The 26,055-nt window shown below is 44.1% G+C and overlaps 1 protein-coding gene across 6 annotated transcripts in view; it reads left to right on the plus strand.

Annotated features, from left to right (window-relative positions):
• Positions 1–26,055, plus strand: part of NKTR (natural killer cell triggering receptor) — an 81,804-nt gene that overhangs the window by 6,858 nt on the left and 48,891 nt on the right. For all 6 annotated transcript variants that reach the window (XM_075922887.2, XM_089776806.1, XM_089776807.1 and 3 more), the window contains exons 2-3: positions 607–702; positions 18,755–18,829. In XM_075922887.2, the coding sequence (XP_075779002.2) occupies positions 645–702; positions 18,755–18,829 (133 nt within the window). In that variant the 5' untranslated portion in view covers positions 607–644. The remainder of the gene's footprint in view (positions 1–606; positions 703–18,754; positions 18,830–26,055) is intronic.

Here is a 26,055-nt window from a genome sequence, read left to right on the forward strand (position 1 = left end):
TGCATGGGATAACCTTTCATCCAGAAGAAGGTTTTAAAGTACTGTGGGAAGGAAAAGATGAGAGACTGATGCCTCTCCTCGGGGCTGCATGGAGCATGGCAGTGCAGGGAGAAGCGGCTTCCTGGGGGAAGCGGTGGGGACAGTCATTCACTAAGGCCAGCGGAGGGACAAGGAAGTGGAGGGTGGGCTCGGGTGCCGGCAGCAGGCGCACAGCTCCCTTCCCCCTCCCTCCCCTCAGACTCCTCACCTCAGTTATATCAACTTTTCCGAGCAACACCGGGTAACTCCAGCTAGTGTGTATATATATATATTGAGAGAGAGATACAAAATGACATAAAAGTTTATTATCTCACCTGGCTAAAGCACTAGTCTTTATTAGCTGCTTTTGGAGGGTGGGAGATATGGGGTGCTGTTGTTTCCAGTGTTGGAAATGATACAGTATTATTGTTTCCTCCATCCACTCTAAGGAGGAATGAAAGAATCCCAGGCTTGACTTAGAGACTGTAATATAAGGACCTAACTAAAATAGGATAGAGTCCCTTGCAGGAGTGGTATTTTAAGATGTTTTGCATATCTCCTCATTTATTGTGTTCTCTTCTGTGTTAGGGTGGCCAGGAGAAGAGTGGCTAGAGCTCCCTACTGCCATGGGGGCACAGGACCGGCCTCAGTGTTTCTTTGACATAGAAATCAATCGGGAACCAGGTAAGATTTGGGGGTTTGTGTGACAACTATTCATTTATTTATATGTTTGCTCAGATTTCTGCTTTAGATATTGGATAGGCTCTGACCACTGATTTAGGCAATCAGCGTTTTTCTTGTGGGTTTGATCAACTGGACTTAAGATCCTTAATATTTTTAGTAGTTGAATATTCTTTGCAGTTAGTTGTAGTACCATGGATTTTTTTTCTTTAACCAGATTTTTCCCTGCAGAGGTGAGATAGGATTAATGCTCAGTATTTTGAAGGTGAAAACGACTGTGTGGTAAATACAAATATAGTATCGTGTATGTTGTTTTGTTGTATTTTCAAGAATGTGTGTACAAACAAAGCAAACTAGAAAGTGAAGAAAACTGATGAGGTGATTGGGGATGTGATGGAGCTTTATTTGTTAAAGTTCTTAAAGTTACTTATCACTGTTAAAGGTAAGTGCCATTAGTGGATTGTCTAAGAGGTCCTTTCCATATGTAGCTCGTCCTTACTTTTGAGAATCTATATGGTCTACCAGTTGTGGAAGATCTGAGTACTAGTCCCAGTTTATGCAAAGGGAGTTTCTTCACTGTCATTCTCAATTTCCTGATCTATAAAGCGGTAGTATTTTATGTATCTACCTCACTTTTATGACGATTAATGTTTGTAAAGCACTTGGAATTTTTAAAGTGCTGTTTAAATATTGTGATACTATTATTCACCATCCCAACGCACATCCAAAAATAAACATTTTAAAGGGCAACAGCTCCTTTTATTTTCATTTTCTCTCTCTCCCCATTTCCATGAAAGCCTTTAAATTTAGAAATATCACTAGAATAAGAGTTCTCTTTTTATACTTCTAAATATCTGCCATCTTCACGTGCATATTGAACCCATTTGGTTTGCTTTCACTCTTCCCTAAAACCTTCAGGAACAAAGGTGTAATTCTTTTCAATAGCTTGTTACAAGAATAAACTTACTGCAACGTAACTCAGAGCTGTATTATAAGTTCACACTAACGTACATTTTCTACATTCAGTTTCTGAACAGAATTTTAAAATCCCAGAACTTTTGTTGTCATACAAAAGTCACAGTTGTCCTTAACTTTAAATCCACTCTTGTCATAGGATGGAAGCAGTTAAAAAAAATCAGATTCAGAAATTGATGGTGGGAGGCAGGTTACAATTCTGCATTATTGCGTTCCAGTTTAAATGTGTTAGTTAAATGGATTTGCAATAGAAGGAAACACAATGCAATTTCCACCCAAAAACTTTGCTCATGGATTCTTGATTTTCTTCCCTCTTCATTTCTCTTTTCCTGGGATTTTAGTTTGAACCTCATTCTATTCTAATCACCCCTACCTTATTAAGCCTTCTTTTTCCAACTCCACTTGTTTCTTGTTTGCTTTCTGGCCACTTCCTCAGTGAAGTGTTTACATTCACAAGAGGCCTTCAGTGGCTGACAAGATAAGGGAGGCCTAAACTGCTGCCCCTCTCTTAGTGTACGAAATAACTAGTGTTATTTCAAAATAACTTAACTGCCTGCTGTGTAGACACAGACTATTTCAAAATAATGTCAAAATATTGTCAAGCTGGAGGACTTCTTACTCCAACTTCTGTAACCCTCATTGTATGAGGAGTAAGGGAAGTTGGAGGAAGAGTGCTCTATTTTGAAATAAGTGCTGTGTAGACACTCCCAATTTTGAAATATGCTATTTCAAAATAAGCTACCCAATTAATTTAGCTCAATTTGCATAGCGTATTTCAAGTTAAGACCTGCTGTGTTGATGCACCCTTAAAGATTACCTAATATTGGTGGTGCAAATGGAGAAAGGTTGGATATGAATCCATTTTCTTTCAATTCAGATGTTATTTGCTGTACTGAAGAGAAATGGGGCTTGAACTAGGGATGTTAAATATCAGTTAATTGAATAGTCAACTAACCTCATGAATTCTTATTGGTTAGTCAACTATTCTGTAGTTCCCGGGGGACTGGTCCAGCAGCCAGTGTGCACCAGCTTCACTCCCGAGGAACCCCCTGCCACTCTGCGCTGCTGCCTCTGATACAGATGCAACAGTGCAGGGTGCTAGGCAGGATCTGGTCCATGAGAGAAGCCAGTTTAAAAACCAATTCCCTCGTGCACCGGTTGCCTGTCACCTTGTGCTACTGCTTTTGATAGTGTGGCAGCAGTCCCTGTCTAGTGGGGATCTGAGCTCCTGGATCCAGTGTGAGCCAGAACTGAGCCAGGCTGCCTACCCACCTACCTCCTAAAACGCTTTAAATGCAAAGCCACAGCAAGGGTAGGTCCCAGACTCGTCACAAGCCAGGACTGAGCCGGCCTGCTGGCCAGCCTGCTAAAAAATTTATGGAGAGAGATGTGTGTAGTTTATAGCATTAACCTTATAAGCTTTTGCTTATTGGTTAATTGGTTTATTGACTACACTATTACACCCCTAGCTTTAACCTCTTTGAGTGGTATGACATAATTTGTTCCATCTTTAAAGTGAAATAATCTTCACAACTGCACAATAAATGTAATACTCGGCTGTACTTATTGCAATTGGGTAATGTCTCCGTATGCAAATGAAGGCCATGCTGACTTAGCATACTGAGCTAACATTAAGATCAGGGATGATGTATAATGTGATTAAGCAGCAAGGTATATTGGTACATAATTGTCCTTTCTGAATATATCACTTAATTGTAGTTCAGAATCTTAACTTTCTTTTAAAATGAAAGTCTACACTGACAGATGTAAAGCGCTGGCACTTACAGCACTGCTCACAGAGCACAGCAGTGAAACCACTATTGTGTGTTCATACTGTCAGTTGCCAGGGTTGATGGGGAGTATGGCACAGCTCTTGCTTTGCGTAAGAGCTATGACATGAGATTCACAGAGGTGCTTACCACAATGGAACTCACTTTTGGGCTTGGGAAACAAGCACTGAGTGATGGGATCACTTTGTTATGCAAGTCCAGGAGCAGTGGCTGCAGAACTTTTGAATGAGGAAAGTCACTTTCATGGAACTGTGTGATGAGCTCGCCTCCCCCCCCCCCCCACCCCCAACCTGTGGCAGAAGGACATGAGAATGAGAGCTGCGCTGCTGGAGGAAAATTGTGTGGCAATTGCACTGTGGAAGCTAAGGATGTTAAGGACTAGTAGATTCCCTCCCCCATCTGCCTCTATCAGATAGAGGCAGCAAAGGGGGTGGGGAAGAAAGAGTACTTCAAAGTACTGCACTGCACAGCTGAGTCGGGGATCAGCTGTGTGGCGTTGCTGCTTTGAAACCCCAAGGCGGCGTTTCAAAGGGGCAGTGCCATAGAGACCGGGGTCAGCTGAGGACTCCCTAGCTGACCCCGGGTTCCATGCAGCATTTCCCCAGTACCCAGGGTCAGCAGGAACCTGCAAGTGGGGACTTTCTTCCCAGACCAGAAAATCACTGTTGTGGAAGTCAAAATGCCCAGTGTGATCCTGGGAGATCCTGCCTACCCCTTAATGCTATCGCTCATTAAGCCATACATTGGGAGCCTTGACAGTAACAAAGAGTGGTTCAGTAACAGGTGGAGTGGGTGCAGAATGACAGTGGAGTGTGCTTTTGGTGGTGTTTGTATGGGAAGCTGGATCTCGCCATCTTTGAGCTTTTAGCTTCATGCTGTGTACCTTCCATAATATTTGTGAAGGGCAGGGTGAAAGTTTTGCTTGAGGCTAGACCACTTAGGCACAGTGTCTAGAGGCTGAGTTTGAATAGCCTGAGATCATGCTATTAGAGAAGCACAGAATGGGGCCATAAGTATCAGGGATGTCTTGAGGCAGACATTTGATGCTGAAAGTCAGTAATATTTGTTGCCATGCATGGGAGTGCAGTGGCTGTGTTACTAAGGTGTTATTGTGATTGGTCCATACAATGCAATTATTGATAAAGTGACCATTGCTTTGCTTTCTTTTCTTGCTTTCATGCAATAAAATAGAGATTGCTTTGAAACACAAGAATTTCATTTATTAAAAACAACACAAGTAGAACACACGTGCAGCATGACATACCTGCATTTTCTGCAGGGGGAGGAGGTAAGGTCCCAAGATGTTTACAGATTTGTGTATATATATCCAGGTTGCATATGCAGCCCTGCTATCTCATGTGCTCTGCAATGGGGCTTGCAGTTCATCAAAGCTAAACTGCACAGGGATAAAAGTTAAATGAATTGGGTGCCTGCGGGAGTCTGCAGGATGGAAGGTGACAGGGAGAAGGTGTGGAGTGCGGTGGGTTTTAGCTGGAGACAAGGTGGTGGCCAAATTGTGTTGATGATAACAGGGGGATCTATGGAAAACAGTTTTGGGACACCAGCTGCAGAGGTGGAGAGGCAGTCACACAGCTGCTCTGTCTGAAGTATTAGCAGTGCCTGGAGTGTGTTTGCTTGGTGTTCTATAATGTTTGAGAGTTGCTCCATATTCTCCTTCCTGTCACTGTCTCCCTTCACTACTTTAATTCTTTCTTTTTAGCTGCAGCCTGAATCATAACATCACACAGAAAGTTCTCTTGACTTTTATGAAGCCACTTTCTTGTTCTGCCTGTGATTGTAAGGCAGGCTGTCATCCTAAAGTAAATCTGTGAAGATAAACTGCAACAATGTTACAGAGGGACCATTGTTAACACTAAACAGAGCTCCCACAACCCATTTTAAACACAGGCACTGTTCATATACCTGTCACTGACTTGCATCCCAGGGTGAATGTACATAAGACATGAGATCCCAAAAATGGTGAGTTAACCATCGGAGCAGGGGAATTCTTTGGTGCAAAGCCATACAGTACTCTGGGCACATGTGACTGGGGAAAGCACTGCCTGGGGCTCTATCATTATTAATGGCCATACATTTTCCACATTCTGTGTTTATCCTGGAAGACATTTTGCTACGTAGGGTGAGCAGGGAAGCAAGGGAGGGTTTTTTTAAGCAACTGTGGATTCTGTCTGGGCCAGTATGTGGCTTACTTTTATGTAGCAATCCCTCCTCCCCCACATACACACACTTAGAGCACAGTAGCAAGGGAATGTTACCCTTAATGGGACAGTGAACATAGCTGCCCTGCCAAGAAACCTGCAAGGGTGGATTGCCCAGCAGCAGCATGACACTTTTGATGAGGTCTGTGAGGACAGTTACTGTGAAGTGAGAGATTCCAACAACATCCTGTTCAGCAACCAAGTAGCCTTGTGTCAATAGCAGCATTACAGAGTCCCAAGCCTGCTTTCTGCCACCTGCCCACTCCCAGCAACTCTGTTCAGTGCTTTCAGAAATCAAAGCCACTTACCAGGCATCTGCTCTTTGTGCTTCTCGACCTCCAAACTCAAAGTATCTCATCCAACTTTTTTGTAGAACCAGCAGGTCATGACGGCAACACCAGAGCGATGGTTTTCTTCCCACGCCTTGTGGTATGTGTTCTTTGATCCTGCAGTGTAATGTGTCCCACTCATAGCCCCTTTTGGTCATGCATCTTGATATCTGCCTGTAGATACCATAATTCCTACAGCTGGAGTGCAGATGGGTGTGGACAATCCACTCTCCCCAAACACTGATGAGGTCCAACATGTCAACATGGCTCCAAATGGAGGATCGCCTGGTGAGTGGAGCAGACCTGGTCACCTGAAAAGATGCTATGAAAGTATACTACATGTCACTGAGCAAACAGAAAGGGGATTTTCAAATAAATTAATGGAGATTGCCTATCTCCCAGAACTGGAAGGGACCTTGAAAGGTCATCGAGTCCAATCCCCTGCCTTCCCAGCAGGACCAAGTACCATCCCTGATAGTTTTGCCCCAAATCCCTAAATGGTCTCCTTGAGGATTGAACTCACAACCCTGGGTTTAGCAGGCCAATGCTCAAACCACTGAGCTATCCTTCCCCCCTCAAAATTCCCAAGGAATGGTAAGGTTGGATAGGAGGGTTGGTCATTTGAGAGCAGGGCAGTATAGTTCAACAGATGACCAGAGAAGTGAGAACAAGCATTGTGGGACACACATCAGAGGTCAGTCACAGCTCAGCAATACTCCGTGCTGGCACCCCAGCACTGTAGCCACTGTGCAGCGAAGATCCCAACATTGCAATATTAGTACTGTGATTGTTACGGGATCTTGTTTGAAATTAGATCAATATTGCATTTATTTGAATACTCACATCACCCTTTGAAATCTAATATCCATCTATTAACTCGTGAAGTCATTCTGCCGCTCTACTCTGCACTAGTTAGGCCTCAGCTGGAGTACTGTGTCCAGTTCTGGGCGCCACATTTCAAGAAAGATGTGGAGAAATTGGAAAGGGTACAGAGAAGAGCGACAAGAATGATTAAAGGTTTAGAGAACATGACCTATGAAGCCAGGCTTCATGAACTGGGCTTGTTTAGTTTGGAAAAAAGAAGATTAAGGGGGGACATGATAGCGGTTTTCAAATATCTAAAAGGGTGTCACAAGGAGGAAGGAGAAAATTTGTTCCTCTTGGTTTCTGAGGACAGGACAAGGAGTAATGGGCTTAAAGTGCAGCAGGGGAGGTTTAGATTGGACATTAGGAAAAAATTCCTAACTGTCAGGGTGGTCAAATATTGGAATAAATTGCCAAGGGAGGTGGTGGAATCTCCCTCTCTGGAGATATTTAAGAACAGGTTAGATAGACATCTGTCAGGGATGGTGTAGACGGAGCTTGATCCTGCCTTGAGGGCGGGGGGCTGGACTCGATGACCTCTCGAGGTCCCTTCCAGTCCTATTATTCTATGATTCTATGATTCTATTTTCCTCTTTTCATGATATTCAAAATATGAATTAAATATAAACTATACAATGATGTCTTCCTAAATCTGTAGGTGGCTAGAAACAATGGCTCTGAGAGATGTGTACTGCCCTGTTCATATCAGAGAGATTCAGTAATCTGATGACTCTTGAAACATCAAAATTACCTATTTAGCTGTGGGTGACTTTGGCAAAAACAGTTACTTTGCTTATTCATCATTATTGGATCTAGCAGGGATGTTGGGACACGGTGGACTGATATCTAATTATCATCAAAAGTTGCTGTGGTGGTGAGCAAGACATCACTCTCTACCCACAAATATGCACAGAAATTTTAAAGTGATCTTTCTGTCACAAAAACAGGGAAGATAAGATGAGAAGCATCCTTTCAGTTTTGGTTGCCTCCTGGGTACTAAAACCAATAATAACAACACCTATGCTTTCTTGGGTGCCCAAAGCCTCAATCCGTCCTCACATCCAAAACCTTCAGCTTTCCCCTGACATATATTACAAGTCAGTAGTATTGACAGGATATTGGCAGTAATTGAAGAAATGGGAGTAATATAAAACAAAAATTGAGTTTAAAATAAAAATAAAGAATACTGTATTGATTGGTCAGGAAGGCAGTGTGGTGGGGACAGAGTTTGCGTGGAGTTCTTTGCCACAGAGTTTGGTCTTTATGATATACTACTGTATATGAGGGTGGAGGTCCCTATACAAATAGATACCTCCTGTTTTTTTTTTTAGCTACAGGATCTTGAAATGAAATCTTTTAATCCATGTATTTGTCTTGTGCTGTGGGTGGCCTTTATTAGCATCTTTTGGAGGTTAGTATTTTTCAGTGCATCCTGAAATTTTATCAGAGGGGTAGCCATGTTAGTCTGAATCTGCATAAACAACGAGAAGTCCTGTGGCACCTTATAGACTAACAGATTTATTGGAGCATAAGCATTCATGGGAAAAGACCCACTTCGTCAGAGGCATCCTGAAATTTGTTCCTGAAATTTGAGTTACTCAGAATAAGTTTTCTCTGATATTTTCTTTATTTTTGTTTGGCATGTTTTTTCTGCACTTATTGCAAAATAAATTGTAAATATAAGCATGTTTGAGAACTTTGCATTTGACAGCAATGCAGACAGCTATTAATAGTGTAGTATATTTGTTCTTGATATGCTTTTTACTTTTTTGCAAATGTCTTGGAAAAATACAGTTTTTAAATAATGCAAAATATGTATTTATAGGGCCAGATTAGTTGTTGTACCTATTTTCCTGAATAGTCCAAAACATGCATAGTTGAATAACTCCATTTGACATAGAATAATAATAGATATTATTATTATTAGACCATGTGAGTCTGGTCTAGCTGAAACAAAAAACAGGACTATGTAGCACTTTAAAGGCTAACAAGATGGTTTATTAGGTGATGAGCTTTCGTGGGCCAGCCCCACTTCCTCAGATCAAATTGTGGAAGAAAATCGGCACAACCATATACACCAAAAGATACAATCAAAAAAATGAACACATATGAAAAGGACAAATCAAATTTCAGAACAGAAGGGGGATGCTACATAGTCCTGTTTTTTGTTCCATTTGACATGGTATTTAGATTGTGTTTTTAAACATATCAAAGGAATATAAAGCACTTGATAGGAGTGTGTGGGGGTTTTCTCTTTATATGCTCACTCACACAGGTTTTAATAACTTACATGGCAGTGCTGAACAATGTTTCCCCTGATTTATTTTCCCCCGAGAAGCTGAATAAGCCCAGACTTAATACTTATGGCCATAATCCCTTCATCCTCCAGAAAACATACTGTAGTTGCTATTATTTGCTCTGTCTCACTCCTGCTCTCTCTCTTAAAATCTAGTGAACTTTCCTTATTAATGATCTTTTCTCTCAATCTCTCTCTCATGTGTTTTCATTCATTTCCTCATTGTAGCATTGTATGAAAGAGATGGAATAGGGAGGTCTCCTTTGTGGGTTGATTTGATAAATTTTTGGGACAAGCACAGTATCTTTCACTGTTTTATATGTGGAGCCAGGCTCACTGTTAGCGCTTCATGAAAGACCATAGAGATTTGAGATGAAGCATAAAAGCAAATTGTGGTTAGGAACATAGCAGCTGAAGGCAACAAATTAAACAGAGTTTTAAGCAAAAGCTAGAGATAGAATAAGATTGATTACTGTAGTCTCTCATCTAATTTATTCTGTTTATTCTGAAAAAGAGTAATTTCTGATGGCCTTAGTTGCCTTCAGGTAAAACACAAACACATTTACATTTGTGGGCAGCACAAAAGAGGGAAGCATTTATTGGCGATGGGGTTAGTGCAGAAAGCTGTGGAAGGAAGATGTTTTTGTGGTGCCTTAGGTTGCTTCAGAGAATGCAGGTTAAGAAAGAAGAAAAGAATAACTATTGAAGTGTTGCTTTTCCCTCAAATGCCTGATTAGATGGAGATGGAGCAATTTTTTAAACAAATAATGATTTGAAGCTATTCTATTCTCTTAATAGAATAACTTATTGTGTAAAAGGAAAAGTAGCCATTCTTTCACTTATTGCAATTACATTTTTTGTTTTGGTTAACCTTTTATTCCCATGAATCTCAAACTGAGGGATATGTTCTAATCATGCCTATGTCTTTTATTAAAATATTTAAACTTAGCTTCAGATCGTGTGTGGTCTCAGGCTTCTGGCAGGCTGCCATTACGACACTCTTAGTGCAACAAAGGTTATACCACTATCTTGACATTAGGAGCCTATACTTTATTATGAGCCTCTTTATGAATGGTAGGAGGAGTATGCTGTAATATTCCTTATGCAGGTTTAAACCTCTTTAGTATGGCACCCTTGGGACCTGAGTGAGGCTGAACCAGAAAATTTGCTGAACCACAGCAGGTCAATATTGTCTAGCAGCATTTGTAACACTTTCACTGTTTACTGGGTTCTTAGAAGACATTTAAGGATCAATTAGAGCTAAATACCAGCACAGAACACTGAGAGCCTGGACTGGTCGCTATAAATAAACTTTATGGGACCACGGGAAACTTGGCCACTCCCATGGTAAGTGGACATCTGGCTAACTAAAATCATGCCGGACCACATACGTTGCTGGACTAGAGAGGTTCAATTTGTACACTGTTTGTCTCAAGAAGATTTTGAAAGGTGGGTAACAGGGAGATTTGCAGCTCGGATTGGATGAGAGAGTTCACTATGAAGAATTTAACCAATAAGCAATTGCTTATTAGTTAACAATCCCAGTTATCTTCAACAATTCCTTCCCCCTGTGTGTTCTGCATTTAAAACTCTGACAGGCAGGTTGGCTCAGTCACAGCTTGCCGGTCCAAGTTTTCAATGAAGAGCATGCAGGAAAGCCGCCTGCCACCCTTTGCTGCTGTCTCTGATACGGAGTTGGTAGCACATGGCGGCACGCGGGAGCCACTCTGTGCAGGGAGCCCACCAGCTGTGCCTGTCCACAGGGGGCCCAAGCTCCCTTTGGACGGAGGACACCTTCCCACGGACAGGGGCTGCTGCTATCCTGCACTGTTGCCTCTGATACAGGCGCGCTTTCTGGTCTGGTCTTGATAGAGATACAAGAGATACAGAGATGGTAGGCAGGAGCTGGTCTGTGTGAGGAGCTGGTCGTTAAACTGGCTCCCTGCAGAGACCAACTCCTGTCTGCCACCCCATGATGCTGTCTCTGATACAGAGGAAGTAGCATGGTGTAGCAAGAGCTTCCCGGGAGTGAAGCTGGGAGTACACTGGCTTCCTGCCCTGCCCCCGAGGGCATTGACTAACTGTAACTGGTACGAAATGTAGTGGTTACACGATTATTGAAATAACTACTTTCTAACATCCCTTGTCCATAGTAAATCTTTCAGTATCCAGAATTTGCTATTCAAGTTGTATGGTTAGTCATCAAGTCATGTGATATGTTTTCTGTTCTCCAATTGTATGATCTAATCTTTATAACAGGAAGATAAATTAGAAAAATTGTCAGGGTGTCAATTCAGTCAGAAGTAAGGAGGGAGCACTTGAGAGAGAGAGAGAAGATAGACAGGCTTAGGAAAATTGAAGACACTATATATTTTTTTTCTTTCCTACTGTGTGAGAGAGAGCACCTTTATATGTGGCTGTGGACTCTAGGTTTAAAAATGGGTTCCTTCATGTCCCAGGGAGAGAGAAAGATAAAAGTTAAGTTTATTAGCTGTTGAAAAGATTTCACATTCAATTTTTGCTTGTTAGATTAATACCAATAATTGTGTATTTATGCTTTATCAGTAAAGGTTGCTGTCAGATGCTTGTGTGGCTTACTTTTTTCTCTGTGTTGGTGAGGGTTTGGGTTTTTTTACATTGACAGATGATAAAACCTGTGCAACTTGTATGATTTCTTAGCAAACAGATAAGTGCTCAAGATTCTCCCCCCTTCTCCCTGATGGATCCCTAGATTGTGCATTATGAGGTTTTGCATAATCTGAGTAAGGTAGATACAGCCTCTCTCCGAATTACAAACCAAACACTTGGCCATAACTCGATCCTTTTGTAACTCGGACCCCATTGAGTTACACGTAAGCGCGGGTCACGTTCGTAATTCGGGGACCGCCTTTATGACCGCTCCATGGGAGCTTTGAACGTAAGTGCGAACAGTCATAACTCGACCTTTCGCAACTCGGGGAGCGGCTGTATCTAGATTAAGCAGTGTGCGTAGTTGTATGACTGATGTGTAGGAGAGCTTTTTTAATTGTCACTGTACGTTGTGTTAGCTAGGGACGTAAAAAACAGTTAAAGTAAATGTGTAACTGTTAAAACCGTAGTGGCTATATAGATTGCGGGCTCTGCATTATAAGGACAGACTCGGCAACAAGAGATGGTGCCTGCTGGGGGCCAGCTTACACGTACTGGTGAGAGAGAGACGGTTCTCTGAAGGAGTGTGTTTTGCCCACAAAAGCTCTACATGTTTTGTTAGTCTTTAAGGTGCTACTAGGCTGTTTGTTGTTTTTTAAATTTTTCCTATTACAGACTAACTCAGCTATACCTCTGAAGCTTTTTAACCATTAAATGTTATATAGATTACAACTTTTACAGTGTTCTTAACTAAGCACAAATAGTTTAACTAAATTGTAATAAAAATTGCTAGATATATTCCAGCTAGGGATGCTAATGGGTAACCCAGGGAGCAGCCCGCCACAGGCAGAGGGCCACTCTAACCCCACTGGGCATCCATGTGGGGCTGCTGACTCCTAGCCAGAAGCAGCAGCCTCTTTCATCCTTGCACAGAGCTGTTGCTTCTGCCTGCCCCCATTTAATCAGTTAACTGGTTAAACTTACTGTTTAACCAGTTAACAAATTAAACAGGATGTTACATCCCTAATTCTAGCTATGATTAATACTAAAAATAGATACTTAATCAGGTACAGGAGTAGCTTCTGGTCCTGCCATGGAAACTTTAACAGACTTTTCAGACTCCCCCTTACCCTCCATATGTTTGAAGTATGAGCGCCATCCTTTTTTCTTTTTTTCTTGCTTCGTCTCTTTAACTGCTGATGGAAGAGGGGAGGGAGGTGGGGCATTCCAGTCTATCCTGGATGAATCTTTGTGCTCACTTTAGGGCAGAAAATCTCCTAATTTTCCAAACTGTTATTTGGAAAACTGTCCAACAATTACACGCACTTTTAGAGAATCAGAATTAAAATGTCATGATTTTCTTTGATAATAATAGAATTTACCTGAAAATATTCATAGATGTCAATGTATAGAATAATTTCAATCTAAATTTCAAGAGACTTTTTTCATGTCAGGACAGTAGAACTAATTCTGTAGTAGCTTCTCGGCAAACTTGGAGCAGTCCAGTCTTTTTCTGCTATTACTGTCAGTGTTGAAGTATTAGTTTTATACCACTAGAGGGTACTCGTAGGTTATCAAAAAGATCTGTATAACATTTAACAATGATTTGGGTTTTGTGGTTCTTATTTAACAGGCTATAAGTGGGGTCCCTGCCAGTTTCGCAGTTGGGAAAAACTCATGAAATAAGCCTTTCCCCATGAAATCTGATGTCTCTTTATTCCTAGGAGCACTCTGTCAAAGGGGACTTCATATTTCTGACTGGGCAGGGAAAGGACAGGGCCTGTTCCTCCCCTGCAGATTGGCAGGCCCCCTGCGGGGCTGGAGCTGCCCCTGGCAAGCAGGGAACTACTCCAGCTCCCAACGGTCACTGATTAGCCAAAACCAGTAAGCATCACCGGGTAGAGTGGTCTTACCATTTAGCCTGTTAATTTTTCACATCCCTCATGGCTGTCCTCCTACAACAGGTTTGTGAACCCTCCCATTTCCTTTTGAGTCGAGACCCCACAATTACAACACTGTGAAATTTCAGGTTTAAAGAGCAGAAAATGTGACATGTATCTGTTTCAAATCTTGTGGCCATGAATTTGACCATAATGGACTGTGAATTTAGTAGGATCCTAGCTATAAGTCTCTCAAGCAAATTCTGTTTTGCAAATTGTCCATTTCACTATATTGTTCATAAACAATGATTGTAGCTCTTTGGTTTACAGAATGCAGTTTCAGGTTACTTGGAATAACCAAAACAATATGAAAACTTTTTAAAAACTGTTTCTGTGCTTTTGAACATAATAATGTGTGCCTAGGTAAAGTCCTATTTTGAGGCACCATAAGTTACTACTCCTCAGCACTAATTTTAAGAATGCATGTGACTGGCCTGTGTGTCAATGCAGGGAGATGGAATAGATCAGTGTTTCTCAGCATTTTTGGTATCAGAGACCAATTTGCTGCCCTCCTAAACTGTGGCTAAGTCTACACTGCCACTTCATAGTGCTGTACCTTTCTGGCTCAGGGAATGAACCTCCCTTCCCACCTCCCTCCTCCTAGCACTGCAAGTTATAGAGCTGTAAGCCAGTGTAAACCAGGCCACAGCACCGGGAGCCATGCTCCTAGCGCTGTTAGTTACTCCCCTCTTGGAATTGGTTTACGTAGAGTACTGGGAGATCTCTCTCCCAGTGTTCACACCGTTGCCGCATTTTCAGTTTAATGTGCTGCCACGGCTGCACTTGAAAATTTTAAGTGTAGACAAAGTCACAGTTAGGGAAATCTCAGGGACTGGGAAGGTGTCTGCCATGGACTAGCACCCTCTACAGACCAGTTGTTGAGAAACACTGAACTAGATGATCTCTTGAGGTTTCTTTCAGCCCTACATTTCTATGTTTCTATGATTCTTCCATTATTGTTAATGGGAATTGCACTGCTGTCTTTGCATAAAGAGAAAAGCTATCTCAAAGCAGCTAGACAGGTGGTGCACTCAGTTTTTTGGGATATTATAATTTACATCTGTATAACAGGTAGGGATGTCATCGTGTAGACAACTTCACAATTAACCGATAAGCCTAGGCTTATCGGTTAATTTATGTTGACTGCACACATTTCCCCCTTTCCCCCGCTGCTGGCCCTGCCTCTGGGGACTACCAAATAGTCATGTAACTGCTAAGATTTCATGCGGTTACGTGACTTGTTCAATTACACGATAGCTAACATCCCTAATAACAGGTCATGCAATTGGGTCCTGATCTAGTTGAGGCCTCTAGGTGTGTTGCGGGGTTGATAAGTATAGTATAGAATAGTACTTTACAAAACTGCAGTTGGGCTAACGTGGTGTGACTCAACACTTAAGGTCTTATTACAACCAGGCCCTATCAGAAGGAGGGCCAGGAGGGCCATTTGGCACAGGCCTCTGGAGATAAGGGGCCTTAAATTTTGATATTTTTCTTCCAAGTTGTTTCCATTTAATATACACTTTGCAGTTATAGTATCAGAAGGGTAGTCGTGTTAGTCTGAATCTGCAAAAGCAGCGAGGAGTCCTGTGGCACCTTATAGACTAACCGAAGTGTTGGAGCATAAGCTTTCGTGGGCAAAGACCCACTTCATCAGATGCATGTAGTGGAAATTTCCAGAGCCAGGTATAAATATGCAGGCCAGAATCAGGCTAGAGATGACGAGGTGGATCCAATCAGGGAGAATGAGGCCCACTTCTAGTAGCTGATCTGGAGGACACATTCCACCAACTTTAAATCAGACTGCAAGCCAAAAGAACTGCTTCAATAAATATTTGATCTTGGTCTGTTGATTGTATTTCTTAAGCACAATTACATTACATATTTTTGTCAGTCTCCCTGCGTCAATGGCTTCAGGTGAATGCATATTCAATGTGTTAAATAAAGAACTATCATTGTTCTACAATGAGAGAAGAGCATTGAATGGTCTCACAATGCTTAACATTAACAGTGATGATGCATGTAAATTAGATTTTGCACAAAACAAAGCCAGAAAAGCATTCCTAAAATGAAGAGTTTTACTTGCAGTGGAAACTCACAAAGTTACTTTTTTAATATACATGCTATTCATATAATAACTTAATTGTTGTTAAATAAATGTCTTAAGTGTTCATTTTCATATATTCTTTTGGTTTTAATATGACGCTGTGGGTGAGAAGTCGGGGTCCTGGGGCTAGGGCCTCTGTCATTCTCTGAGAGGGCCCGATCACAGCCCCGGCTACTGAGATAGCATAGCCTGAAAACTGGAGTCAATAGCATAGCCCACTTTACCAGAGTAGTGTTACCTAATGCCAATAGTATATTGATCTTTATCACGGCAGCATGGCCTAGTGGCCAGAGTCAATAGCAAGGTGTGTGGGGTAGAGATGTAATAGTGTACTTGATTAACCGATAAGCAAAAACATATAGGTTAATGCTATAGACTCCATGCATTTCCCTCCTCTCCTTCCTCCCACCAGTAAATTTTTTAGCAGGCTGGCCAGCAGCTCTGCTCAGTCCCGTCTTGTGCCAGGTCTGGGGCCTACCCCCACTGGGAACTGCATTTAAAGTATATTAGAAGCTGGGCGGGCAGGCAGCCTGGCTCAGTTCCGGCTCATGCTGGATCTGGAAGCTCAGACCACACTAGACAGGGTTTCCTTGCAACAAACCTTGCAACTCTGCCCACATATATACACCAGCAACACCATCACAGGACCTAACCAGATCAGCCATACTGTCACTGGTACATTCTCCTGCACATCCACTAACGTAATATATGCCATCATGTGCTAACAATGCCCCACTGCTATATACATCGGCCAAACTGGACAGTCCCTACGTAAAAGAATCAATGGACACAAATCAGATATCAGGAATGTCAACGTACAAAAACCTGTAGGGGAACACTTCAATCTTCCTGGACACACAATTGCAGATCTCAAGGTAGCCATCCTGCAGCAAAAAAACTTCAGGACCAGACTTCAAAGAGAAACTGCTGAGCTACAGTTCATCTTCCAGTTTGACACAATCAACTCTGGATTAAATAAAGACTGTGAATGGCTTGCTAACTACAAAAGCAGCTTCTGCTCTCTTGGAATTCACACCTCCAGATCAGCTACTAGAAGTGGGCCTCATCCTCCTTGATTGGATCACCTCGTCATCTCCAGCCTGAGTCAGGCCTGCATATTTATACCTGCCTCTGGAAATTTCAACTACATGCATCTGACAAAGTGGGTCTTTGCCCACGAAAGCTTATGCTCCTACACTTCAGTTAGTCTATAAGGTGCCACAGGACTCCTCGCCGTTTTTGCAGATTCAAACTAACACGGCTACCCCTCTGATTCTAGTATTCTGTGATTCTGTGAAAGGGATTGAGGTACAGGGGTTTGGGTTGTGACCTTGGGAAGGCGATTGGGGTGCAGGATCTGAGAGAGTTTTGGAGGGGAGGGGAGTTTAGATTACATGAGGTAGGGGGCCAGGAGTGGGGGAGGAGGGGGAAGAGTGTTGCGGGGAGGAACTTAGGTGCCAGAGGGCAGGCTCTGACTGGAAGACTTTACCTATGTAACTCCCAGCCAGCAACCCAACACATTTATTGGGCAGCCTCCCTGAGTGCCCCACCCCTTCACAGGCTGCAGGGGCCATGTGCATTTGTGAATAAGAGCCAGAGGGGAGGTGGGAGTGGTGCTTCGCATACAGCCTGTTCTTCAAACAGGCAGCTCCCATTGGCCAGAACCTGGCCAATGGGATTGTGCTAGGGGCAGGGACATCACATGAAGCCTCTCCTCCTTCTCCCAGGCTCACAGCTGTGAAAGGGAAATGGCCCAGCAGCTGTTTTTCTGAGTGTTGTGTGGGAGGGGCTGGGCAAGAAGGGAGTCTGCCTGAGGCTCCCCACTGTTTCTGTGATAAGGATGTTAAGAATCGTGTAATTGACTAATCAAATAGTAACTGTGTAATTACTAATCATGTAATTGACCATTCGATTAGTTGATAGGGCGGTGCTACCCCTTTGAAATGCTGCTCTGGTATTTCAAAGCAGCTGAGCCACACGGAGCCCGGGGTCAGCTGGGGAGTCTCTGCTGACTTGATGCCAGGCTCCCCACGGCATTCAAAGAAGCAGCGCCACACGGAGCAACTGACCCTGGGCTCCATGTGGTGCTGCCGCTTTGAAGTACCCCCGTCGTCTTCCCCCTTCATCTTGCTGCCTCTATCTGATAGAGGCAGCAAGGTGGCAGGGGCGGGGAGGGAAGTGACTTGTCAATTATCCTGTTGACTATCCAATAAGCATTTGCTTATCAGATAGTCGAATACAGGCAGTCCCCGGGTTACATGGATCCGACTTACATCGGATCCCTACTTACAAACAGGGTGAGGCAACCCCGCACTAGCTGCTTTCCCCCCAGCAGACCAGGAAGACGCGAAGCTAGCGCCCCCCCAGCAGACTAGGGAGACGCGGAGCAGCTTTTCTCAGCAAACACCTCAGCTTGAGAATAAAGGACTGAGGGAAGTGAGGTGTGGGAGAATAAAACTGAGCTCTGGATAAATGTTTGGCTAGAGTTTCCCCTACAATATGTACCAGTTCCGACTTACATACAAATTCAACTTAAGAACAAACCTACAGTCCCTATCTTGTACGTAACCCGGAGACTGCCTGTAGTCCTTACCATCTCTAGTCCGCAGGCTGGATATGGTGGCTTAGTGGACTCTATTTTGCCCAGTCCTGGTCTAAATATTAAGATATTTGAATTTTTCATACGATATGGTGATGTTATTTAATTTTAATTTCAGATAAACTGTTACACTATCGCTTTCCAGCCAGTTAGTATAATAATACAATTTTCAGAACTTGCTCAGTTCTCAATGTACTTTTTAAAATATACTTTCATTGAATTGGTAAATAAAAATGCCTACTTGTTTAGTCCAACAAAATATTGGCAAACTGAAAATTCTGAACCACATATTTTCATTTTTCTTTTAGTTGGTCGAATTATGTTTCAACTGTTCTCAGATGTATGTCCAAAGACTTGCAAAAACTTCCTTTGCTTATGTTCAGGTAAGTAATTTCCCCCCATTTATTATCAATAATGTATTGTTACTTATCATAGTTGTTTCTTAGTATTAACTAGAGCACCTGTAATTGGTTTGTTACTGGTTAATGTGCAGAATACTATGAACAAAGAACATAATTTCAGCCTCAAAAATTGTAAGACTTCACAGATAAATACAAAGAACAGACCGTGATGAGTAGATGTTATCACTGGTAGGTTTTGTGGAACAAGTGTGTTTTTAAAAATTTCAAGGAAATTCAGGATACTAGACTGTTCGGGGGGATTACAGGTGGGTTATTGCCTGATTCTTGTTATAGGAATAAAAGATATTATGAGTTTGATACAAGAGAATGAGGAATATAAGAAAATTATGCATGAATTTGACAGATGAAAATGGAGACCAGATAGCTAACAATGTAGTACTTAAACACATTTATGTTGTTGGGGGGTGGCAGCAGGTTGGACCTCCCTGATCCTTCACTCTTGGGGCCTGACCCATCCTGAATTAGAGAATTTGCCGGATCGGGGTGCTCCCCTGCAACCAGTCTCCCAGGACACTACCCTTCCCTCCAGCTGGCTCTGCTCAACCCCTGCTGCTGCCGGGCTTGGGCTAGGCTCTGGCCTGCTTCTGCCAGCTGGCGGGCTCTCCGGGGACGGAGCTTCGCAGCCACAGCAGCCCTGCTTCTGTCTCACCTAGTTGGGAATTTCCAGGAACCGGGCTCTGCAGCTGCCCTGCTTTTGTCTCACCCAGTTGGGGCTCCATGGCTGCCCTGCTGTACCACACCTAGCTGGGCCTCCCCACGATGGGGCACGCCAGTCACAATGGTGGGGCTCCCCACCATTGGACTCCTGTCCAGCTTGCATTCCCAGGCTCTGGAGCTCTGTAGTCCAGCAACATCGGTTATCCTGCCGGACCAGAGTGTCCTGGATTTCTGAGGTTCACCCTGTACTCGTATTCGGTAATTCATTGCTGTTTCAACTGAGACTGCCTGTACTCCTGTTTCAGTTTTTGAGGGTGAGCCAAAGTCCAGCATGTGGCTGAGGGTCAGGCCTCCTCTTTTACCCCCCTCACTCAGGTGTGGTTTGCAGAGGGTTGGGGGGGATGCAGGCCCGCCCACTTCTCTGGGTCCTGGGCCAGGGACCCTATACGTAGCAGTTACCTGCCAAGTTTCAAAGTCTGTAATTATGGTCATGTCCCTGAGCCACTTCCCTGGGATGCCATTTCATCCAGCCCTTCTCTAGGGCCTTGTTGCACAGTTCCCCTTGCCTGGGGTTCCTCAGAATTGTTGCTGGCTAGCCTTTAGCCACAGGTCTAGCTCCACTTAGTTATGAGGGCCCAGCTCCCACTCAGAGCTGACCAAGGTTCTGGTGTTCCCAGTCAGCCCAGAGGTTCCCAGTCAGCTCCAGGAAGGAACTGACAGGTTTTAGCGAGCAGCTCCTTGTATAGTAGCCTGCCACATCCTGATTGGCTGCAGTGAAGGATATCCCTCTGCCCTGCTCTGAGAACCTCTCCACTGCTCCTGCTGCTTGCCAGGGTGCTGAAAGGCCTCCATTGGGGAGGTCGGGCTTTGTCCACCCCATCACAGTGGAGCAACTGACAAAAGGTGTATTCTGAGATCTCATCCTACTTGCAAAATACACCCGGGGGGGTTCATATACTTGAATACATTAAACCTCCTAAGAAGATTTTAAGTCAGAGTTTTAACATAAAGGAACTATAATCTTTTTTTTTTCACTAACATTATACGTATCTGTATGGCTTATTGACTAAGTAAACTGAGACCCTGCACTCAGCTCTAGGGCATGTCCTTCTTTGTGTATTTAATGTGATGACTTTTGAGCGTTCTAAAATTGCAAGGAACATTGTAGCCATCAATGGGCAGAACTCTTACAATTTTCCCTAACCTTAACAAGAGTCTGATTTCCACTGGTCAGGCCCATAGAATGCCCATATGGTGCAGCAGATAGAAATTTCTTTCAGTCCCTGCTTCTGTGTACACACATCACTGGCAGCAGCTTAATGGACTGCTTTTTTTAATTGGGTATATAGTTTGTCCTACATAAGCACAGTGCGGAACTGATGGGATTTGTTTGCGGTTGTGTTTGTGATGGAGAACCAAGAAGATTCATTAGCAGACAGGATGTTTGGGTGGGAATGTGTGTGAGAGAAAAAGACAACATGGAGGCTGCAAGTCTGGATAGTGGAGGCACGGGGGGAGCAGCAGGGTATCAAGGTGTCAGTAACTGATCTTAGTGAAACTTAATTTCCTTTCTCTTCTCTTGGCCCAATGGGGCAGGAAGGTGTATTTCTTCAGCCCTGTACAGTGCTTTGTGTTTCTCATATGAGTGGTGATCTAGAAGAATTAAGGGTAGGAAATATAGGTTCAGAGATTGAGACAATTCCTGCCCCTCCCACCATCTGCCTGTAACATACAGTTCTTCTGACTCCTTAACAGTAACATAGCCTGAAGGGTTGTGGTGCTGCACATCAGATACATTTTGAAATGTTAGGGAGTGTTCTAGGCATCATTGGGCATAAACCAAAGTCAACAAAAGCTCAGTTTCCATTGCTGTGAAAAGAAAATCAGACACACAGTATATTTCAGAGGTTGGCAACCTTTGACATGTGACCTAGGAGGATAATCTGTTGGGGGGAGGGAGCTGCTAGGCATTTTGTTTACGTTGTCCGCCTGCAGGAATGGCTCATCGCAGTTCCCAGTGGCCATGGTTCTCTGTTCCTGGCCAATGAGAGCTGCAGGAAGTGGTGACCAGATGTCCTGCAGTCCATGCTGCTTCCTGCTAGAGATGTTAAAATTAGATGAATCAACTAATTAGTTTGATTAGTTGATAAGGGTGCTTCCGCTTTGAAATGTAGCAAGAGTCCCCTGCTTGGCCCTGAGCTCTGTGTGGCTCTTCCACTTTTAAATGTACAAGAGCCCCAGTGAGGACTGTACATTTCAAAGGTGAGATGCTGCCACTGTGCCCCTGCCCCCTCCCACGGAGCTGAGCTGGGGGGGAAATCCCCCAGCACCTCTGCCTCTGATGGGCCCCTGCCCCTTGCTGCCTCAAATAGTTGACTAGTGTGCCAACTAGTCACTTTTTCATTCACATATTAGAATTCAGTTGCCTTTCTTTTTCGTTTTGGATTTAAATAGCCAGCTAGTTAGTTAACTAGAAATAGTGCCTTTTTGAAGACTTGCTTGCTTCCATTAAACATATTCATTTCTGAGGCCATGTTTACACACCACCATTACTTCGGAATAACATCAGTTATTCTGAAATAACGTAATGTGAGTCTACACAGCAAACCCGTTATTTTGAAATAAATTTGAAATAACAGGTGTCTTACTCCGACTTCTGTAAACCACATTTCATGAGGAGTCAGGGAAGTCGGGGCAAGAGTGCTCTGTTTCAAAATATCTGCAGTGTAGACAGCACCAAAAGTCGAAATAAGCTATTTCAACTTAAGCTACGCAATTAGTATAGCTCAAGTTGCGTAGCTTATTTCAAGTTTAGCCCTGCTGTGTAGATGTGCCCTGAGTATGGAGTTGAACCTTAACCATGCACACCTGCTTTGTTGACCAGGTTTTTTCCCTCAGAGAGACATCTATGCATGCTGCCTCAACAGAGAAATTCCAGCATTATTAATATTAGAGGTTAGAACTTTCTCCAGAAAAGCTCGTTATCTAGAAGTGCTAAATGCTTTGGGAGGGTCAAAATTGTCTGTCCAAAAATGGTGGGGAAATAGAACATGGCCCTTAAAAGTAAATGGCTAAATATTTAAATTACGGTTCAGAGCTGATAGCTTTAAAGCTTTAATTTTTGGAGCCAGCCATAGTGTTGCCCCATTTATTCCTCCCTTCAGTTCCTATTATTATTATTATTATTATTATTTTATTATTATTATTTTATTATTATTTATTATTAATAATAAGAATGTTTATTATGGTAGTTCATTGGGATCAACTGAGAATAGATGCCCATTATACTAGACACTGTACAAACATAGAATAAGGGACAGTCCCTGCCTTGAATTTCTTATAGTAAGAACAAACAAGACCGATAAAGAGTAAGCTGAAAAGGTATAAAATATACAGTCAGAGTGAGCAATATGATGGCTACCACCATCATATTCCTTTTGCAATTTTTTTGTTGTGTGTTGGTGTTTAAATTCTTTGTGCGATTATTTTAGGAAGGGATTTGGGATTGGAGACTATGAGGAAAGCAGTTGAGAGTGACCTGGAGCAAGCAGGGAATCTGCACAGGAAGAAGATGTTCAGAAAGAGGTTGTATGATGTCAGAATCCATGGAGCCTTGCTTTCCACAGCTGCTATTCCGGCTTCAGATTCTAGCTGGATTCATTCTACATTTTTCTTTCCCATGGGTCCTTGTACCCCCAAAAGGAGATTTTCCCCTGCTCTGTTGTGGTTTGGCAGGGGGATGGGAAGAGGCACCATTTTACAGCAGAGGCCAAATACAACAATAATTGCTTGAACTACCTTTAGTAGCATCTTTTCCTACACTGCCTTTCAGAAAGGCTGTTTTGAACTTTCTGGGAATGATCGTCTTTTTGCAGATACAGGCAGTCCCCGACTTACGTGGATCCGACTTGTCGGATCCGCACTTACGAACGGGGCTTTCTCGCCCCGGAGGTCGAGGTAGCGGATTGCTACCTGCGAGCTCCGGGGCGAGAAAGCCCCGTTCGTAAGCTGCTCCGGTGCCCCTGGTCTGCTGGAGACCGTCTCCAGCAGACCAGGGGCACCGGGCGGGTTCCCCGCGCTTCTGAGGCCTTGCCAGAGCAAAGCCTCAGAAGTGCGGGAACCCCCGCTGCTGCCGCATGAGACCCGGTGCCTGTGGTCTGCTGGGGACCGTCCCCAGCAGACCACAGGCACCGGGACCCAAGCGGCAGCAGCGGGCGGGTTCCCGCGCTTCTGAGGCTTTGCCAGAGCAAAGCCTCAGAAGCGCGGGAACCCGCCCGCTGCTGCCGCTTGGGTCCCGGTGCCTGTGGTGTGCTGGGGACGGTCCCCAGCAGACCACAGGCACCGGGTCTCAAGCGGCAGCAGCGGGCGGGTTCCCTCGCTTCTGAGGCTTTGCTCTGGCAAAGCCTCAGAAGCGCGGGAACCCGCCCGCTGCTGCTGCTTGGGTCCCGGTGCCTGTGGTCTGCTGGGGACGGTCCCCAGCAGACCACAGGCACCGGGACTGAAGCCGCAGCCGCGGGGGGGGGTCCCGCGCCTCTAAGACTTTGCCAGAGCAAAGCCTCAGAGGCGCGGCACCCCGCTGCCGCTGCTGCTCTGCTCCCCGTGGCCCTGGTCAGCTGCGGGGGAGGGGCCCGGATAGTGTGCGCCCCCCCCCCCCCCAGCAGACCAGGCTTTTGTTTTGGACCCTGGAGCAGAGCAGCTGGGGCGCTGCGGATTGGTCCTGCAGCACCCGCTCTGGGCACTACTGGACCAACCCGGCAGCATCCCAGCTGCTCTGCCCCAGGTCCTGATTCAGCCACTGCTGGTCAGTTTCAGCAGCGGCTGAATCAGGACGCCTGGGGCAGAGCAGCTGGGGTGCTGCTGGGTTGGTCCAGTAGCGCCGACGGGTGCTACTGGAGCAACCCAGCAGCACCCCAGTTGCTCTGCCCCAGGCGTCCCCAAGTCAGCCGCTGCTGAAACTGACCAGCGCTGACTACAGGAAGCCCGAGGCAGAGTTGCTCTGCCCCAGGCTTCCTGGAATCAGCGCTCATCAGTTTCAGCAGCACCTGACTTGGGGAAGCTTGGGGTTCTTAAGTTGAATCTGTATGTAAGTCAGAACTGGCGGTCAGTTTCAGCAGCGGCTGAATCTGGACGCCAGTTCCGACTTACATACAGATTCAACTTAAGAACAATCCTACAGTCCCTATCTCGTACGTAACCCGGGGACTGCCTGTAGTTCCTGCCTGCAGCAGTGTTCAGTGTTGCTATCATCCTGGGTCAGTCTTTTAAAATTATTGTTTTGGGTGCATTGTCTCTGCCGTAACCTAAGCTGTCTGCATTTTCAAAGAATCTAGTGCTCCATTCCTTTTTTCCTCATCTTTATTTGGCTATCTTGCATTGCAAATCTGTTTCTCCTGTAAACTTAGGGCATTGATGCATCTACTGTTTCCTCCTTAAGGAAGTGTACTGACATAGTGCTGAGATTTCTCTACCCCTTTTGGCCCCAGTTTAGCACTGAATCTCAAGTACCTCTTATGGTTGACACCTTGTGACCTCCAGCTTCATTTCTTTGCTTCAGATTTGCTCAGTAAGCCATCAGTACAAGTTAGTATCACATCCATTATTTATTTTATCTCCTTCTAGGCTTTAATAAGTATTCAGATTGTAAGATATCACTAATCAATATATGTCAAGACTAGCAGAGCTGCATGAGCTTCTTGTAGATATCTTTCCACATCCCCCTCCAATGCCATTAACTCCTAAAAGAAAGAACCTAGGAGTCCAGGAGGATTTTGTGATAAGCTTGACATGAGGTTGACCCAGATGCTTTGATGAGTTTATTAAAAAGTATGTTCAGGCTTGTAAAGTATATTCACCTTTTCTTGTTTTGCTTTTTTACCCGTGGGTTGGTTTTTTTCTTTTTCTTTCAAATACCTCACTTGAGTTTTTCTCCAAAAATGGGAATTCAAAGAGGGTGGGCTTTCTTCACTGAAAAGAAAAGCTTAAGAATTTAATTAAGAATTTTTCAGCAGTGTGGGGAGGGAAGCTGTCTCCCTACATGTAATGGCTTCCACCCCCCTTCCTTGTGCTCTTGCCTCTTATATAGAGGCAGCAGCACGGGGAGAGGGACAGGTGGCTCCCCTGGAGCCAGTACGCAGTGGGCGGTTACTTTCAAGCTGGCTTACCGTGCATACTGGTAACCTGTGCGTAACTGTGAAGGTTAATCGATGAACCCAGGCTCATCAGTTAACCATGTACATGGTTACATTTTCACATCCCTAACTTTGACAATGACAAAGTAGGTCATTTTCTTCAAATTATAAATCTTTGGATTGCTCATTTGTTCCCAAATATGAAAGAATTTTGTAATGTTCTTTATTTTTACCTTGTACAGGCAGTCCCCGAGTTACGCGGATCCGACTTATGTCGGATCCGCAGTTACTAACGGGGTTTGCTGCCCATCTCCCTGGTCTGCTGGAGACCAGCAGACCAGGGAGACGGGAAGCAAAGCCTCTGAGGATGCCGGCAGCGGGACAGCCGCGGCGCATTTGGGC

The sequence above is a fragment of the Pelodiscus sinensis genome, chromosome 2 (genome assembly GCF_052426305.1).
Source record: "Pelodiscus sinensis isolate ZL-2025 chromosome 2, ASM5242630v1, whole genome shotgun sequence".
Taxonomy (NCBI): domain Eukaryota; kingdom Metazoa; phylum Chordata; order Testudines; family Trionychidae; genus Pelodiscus; species Pelodiscus sinensis.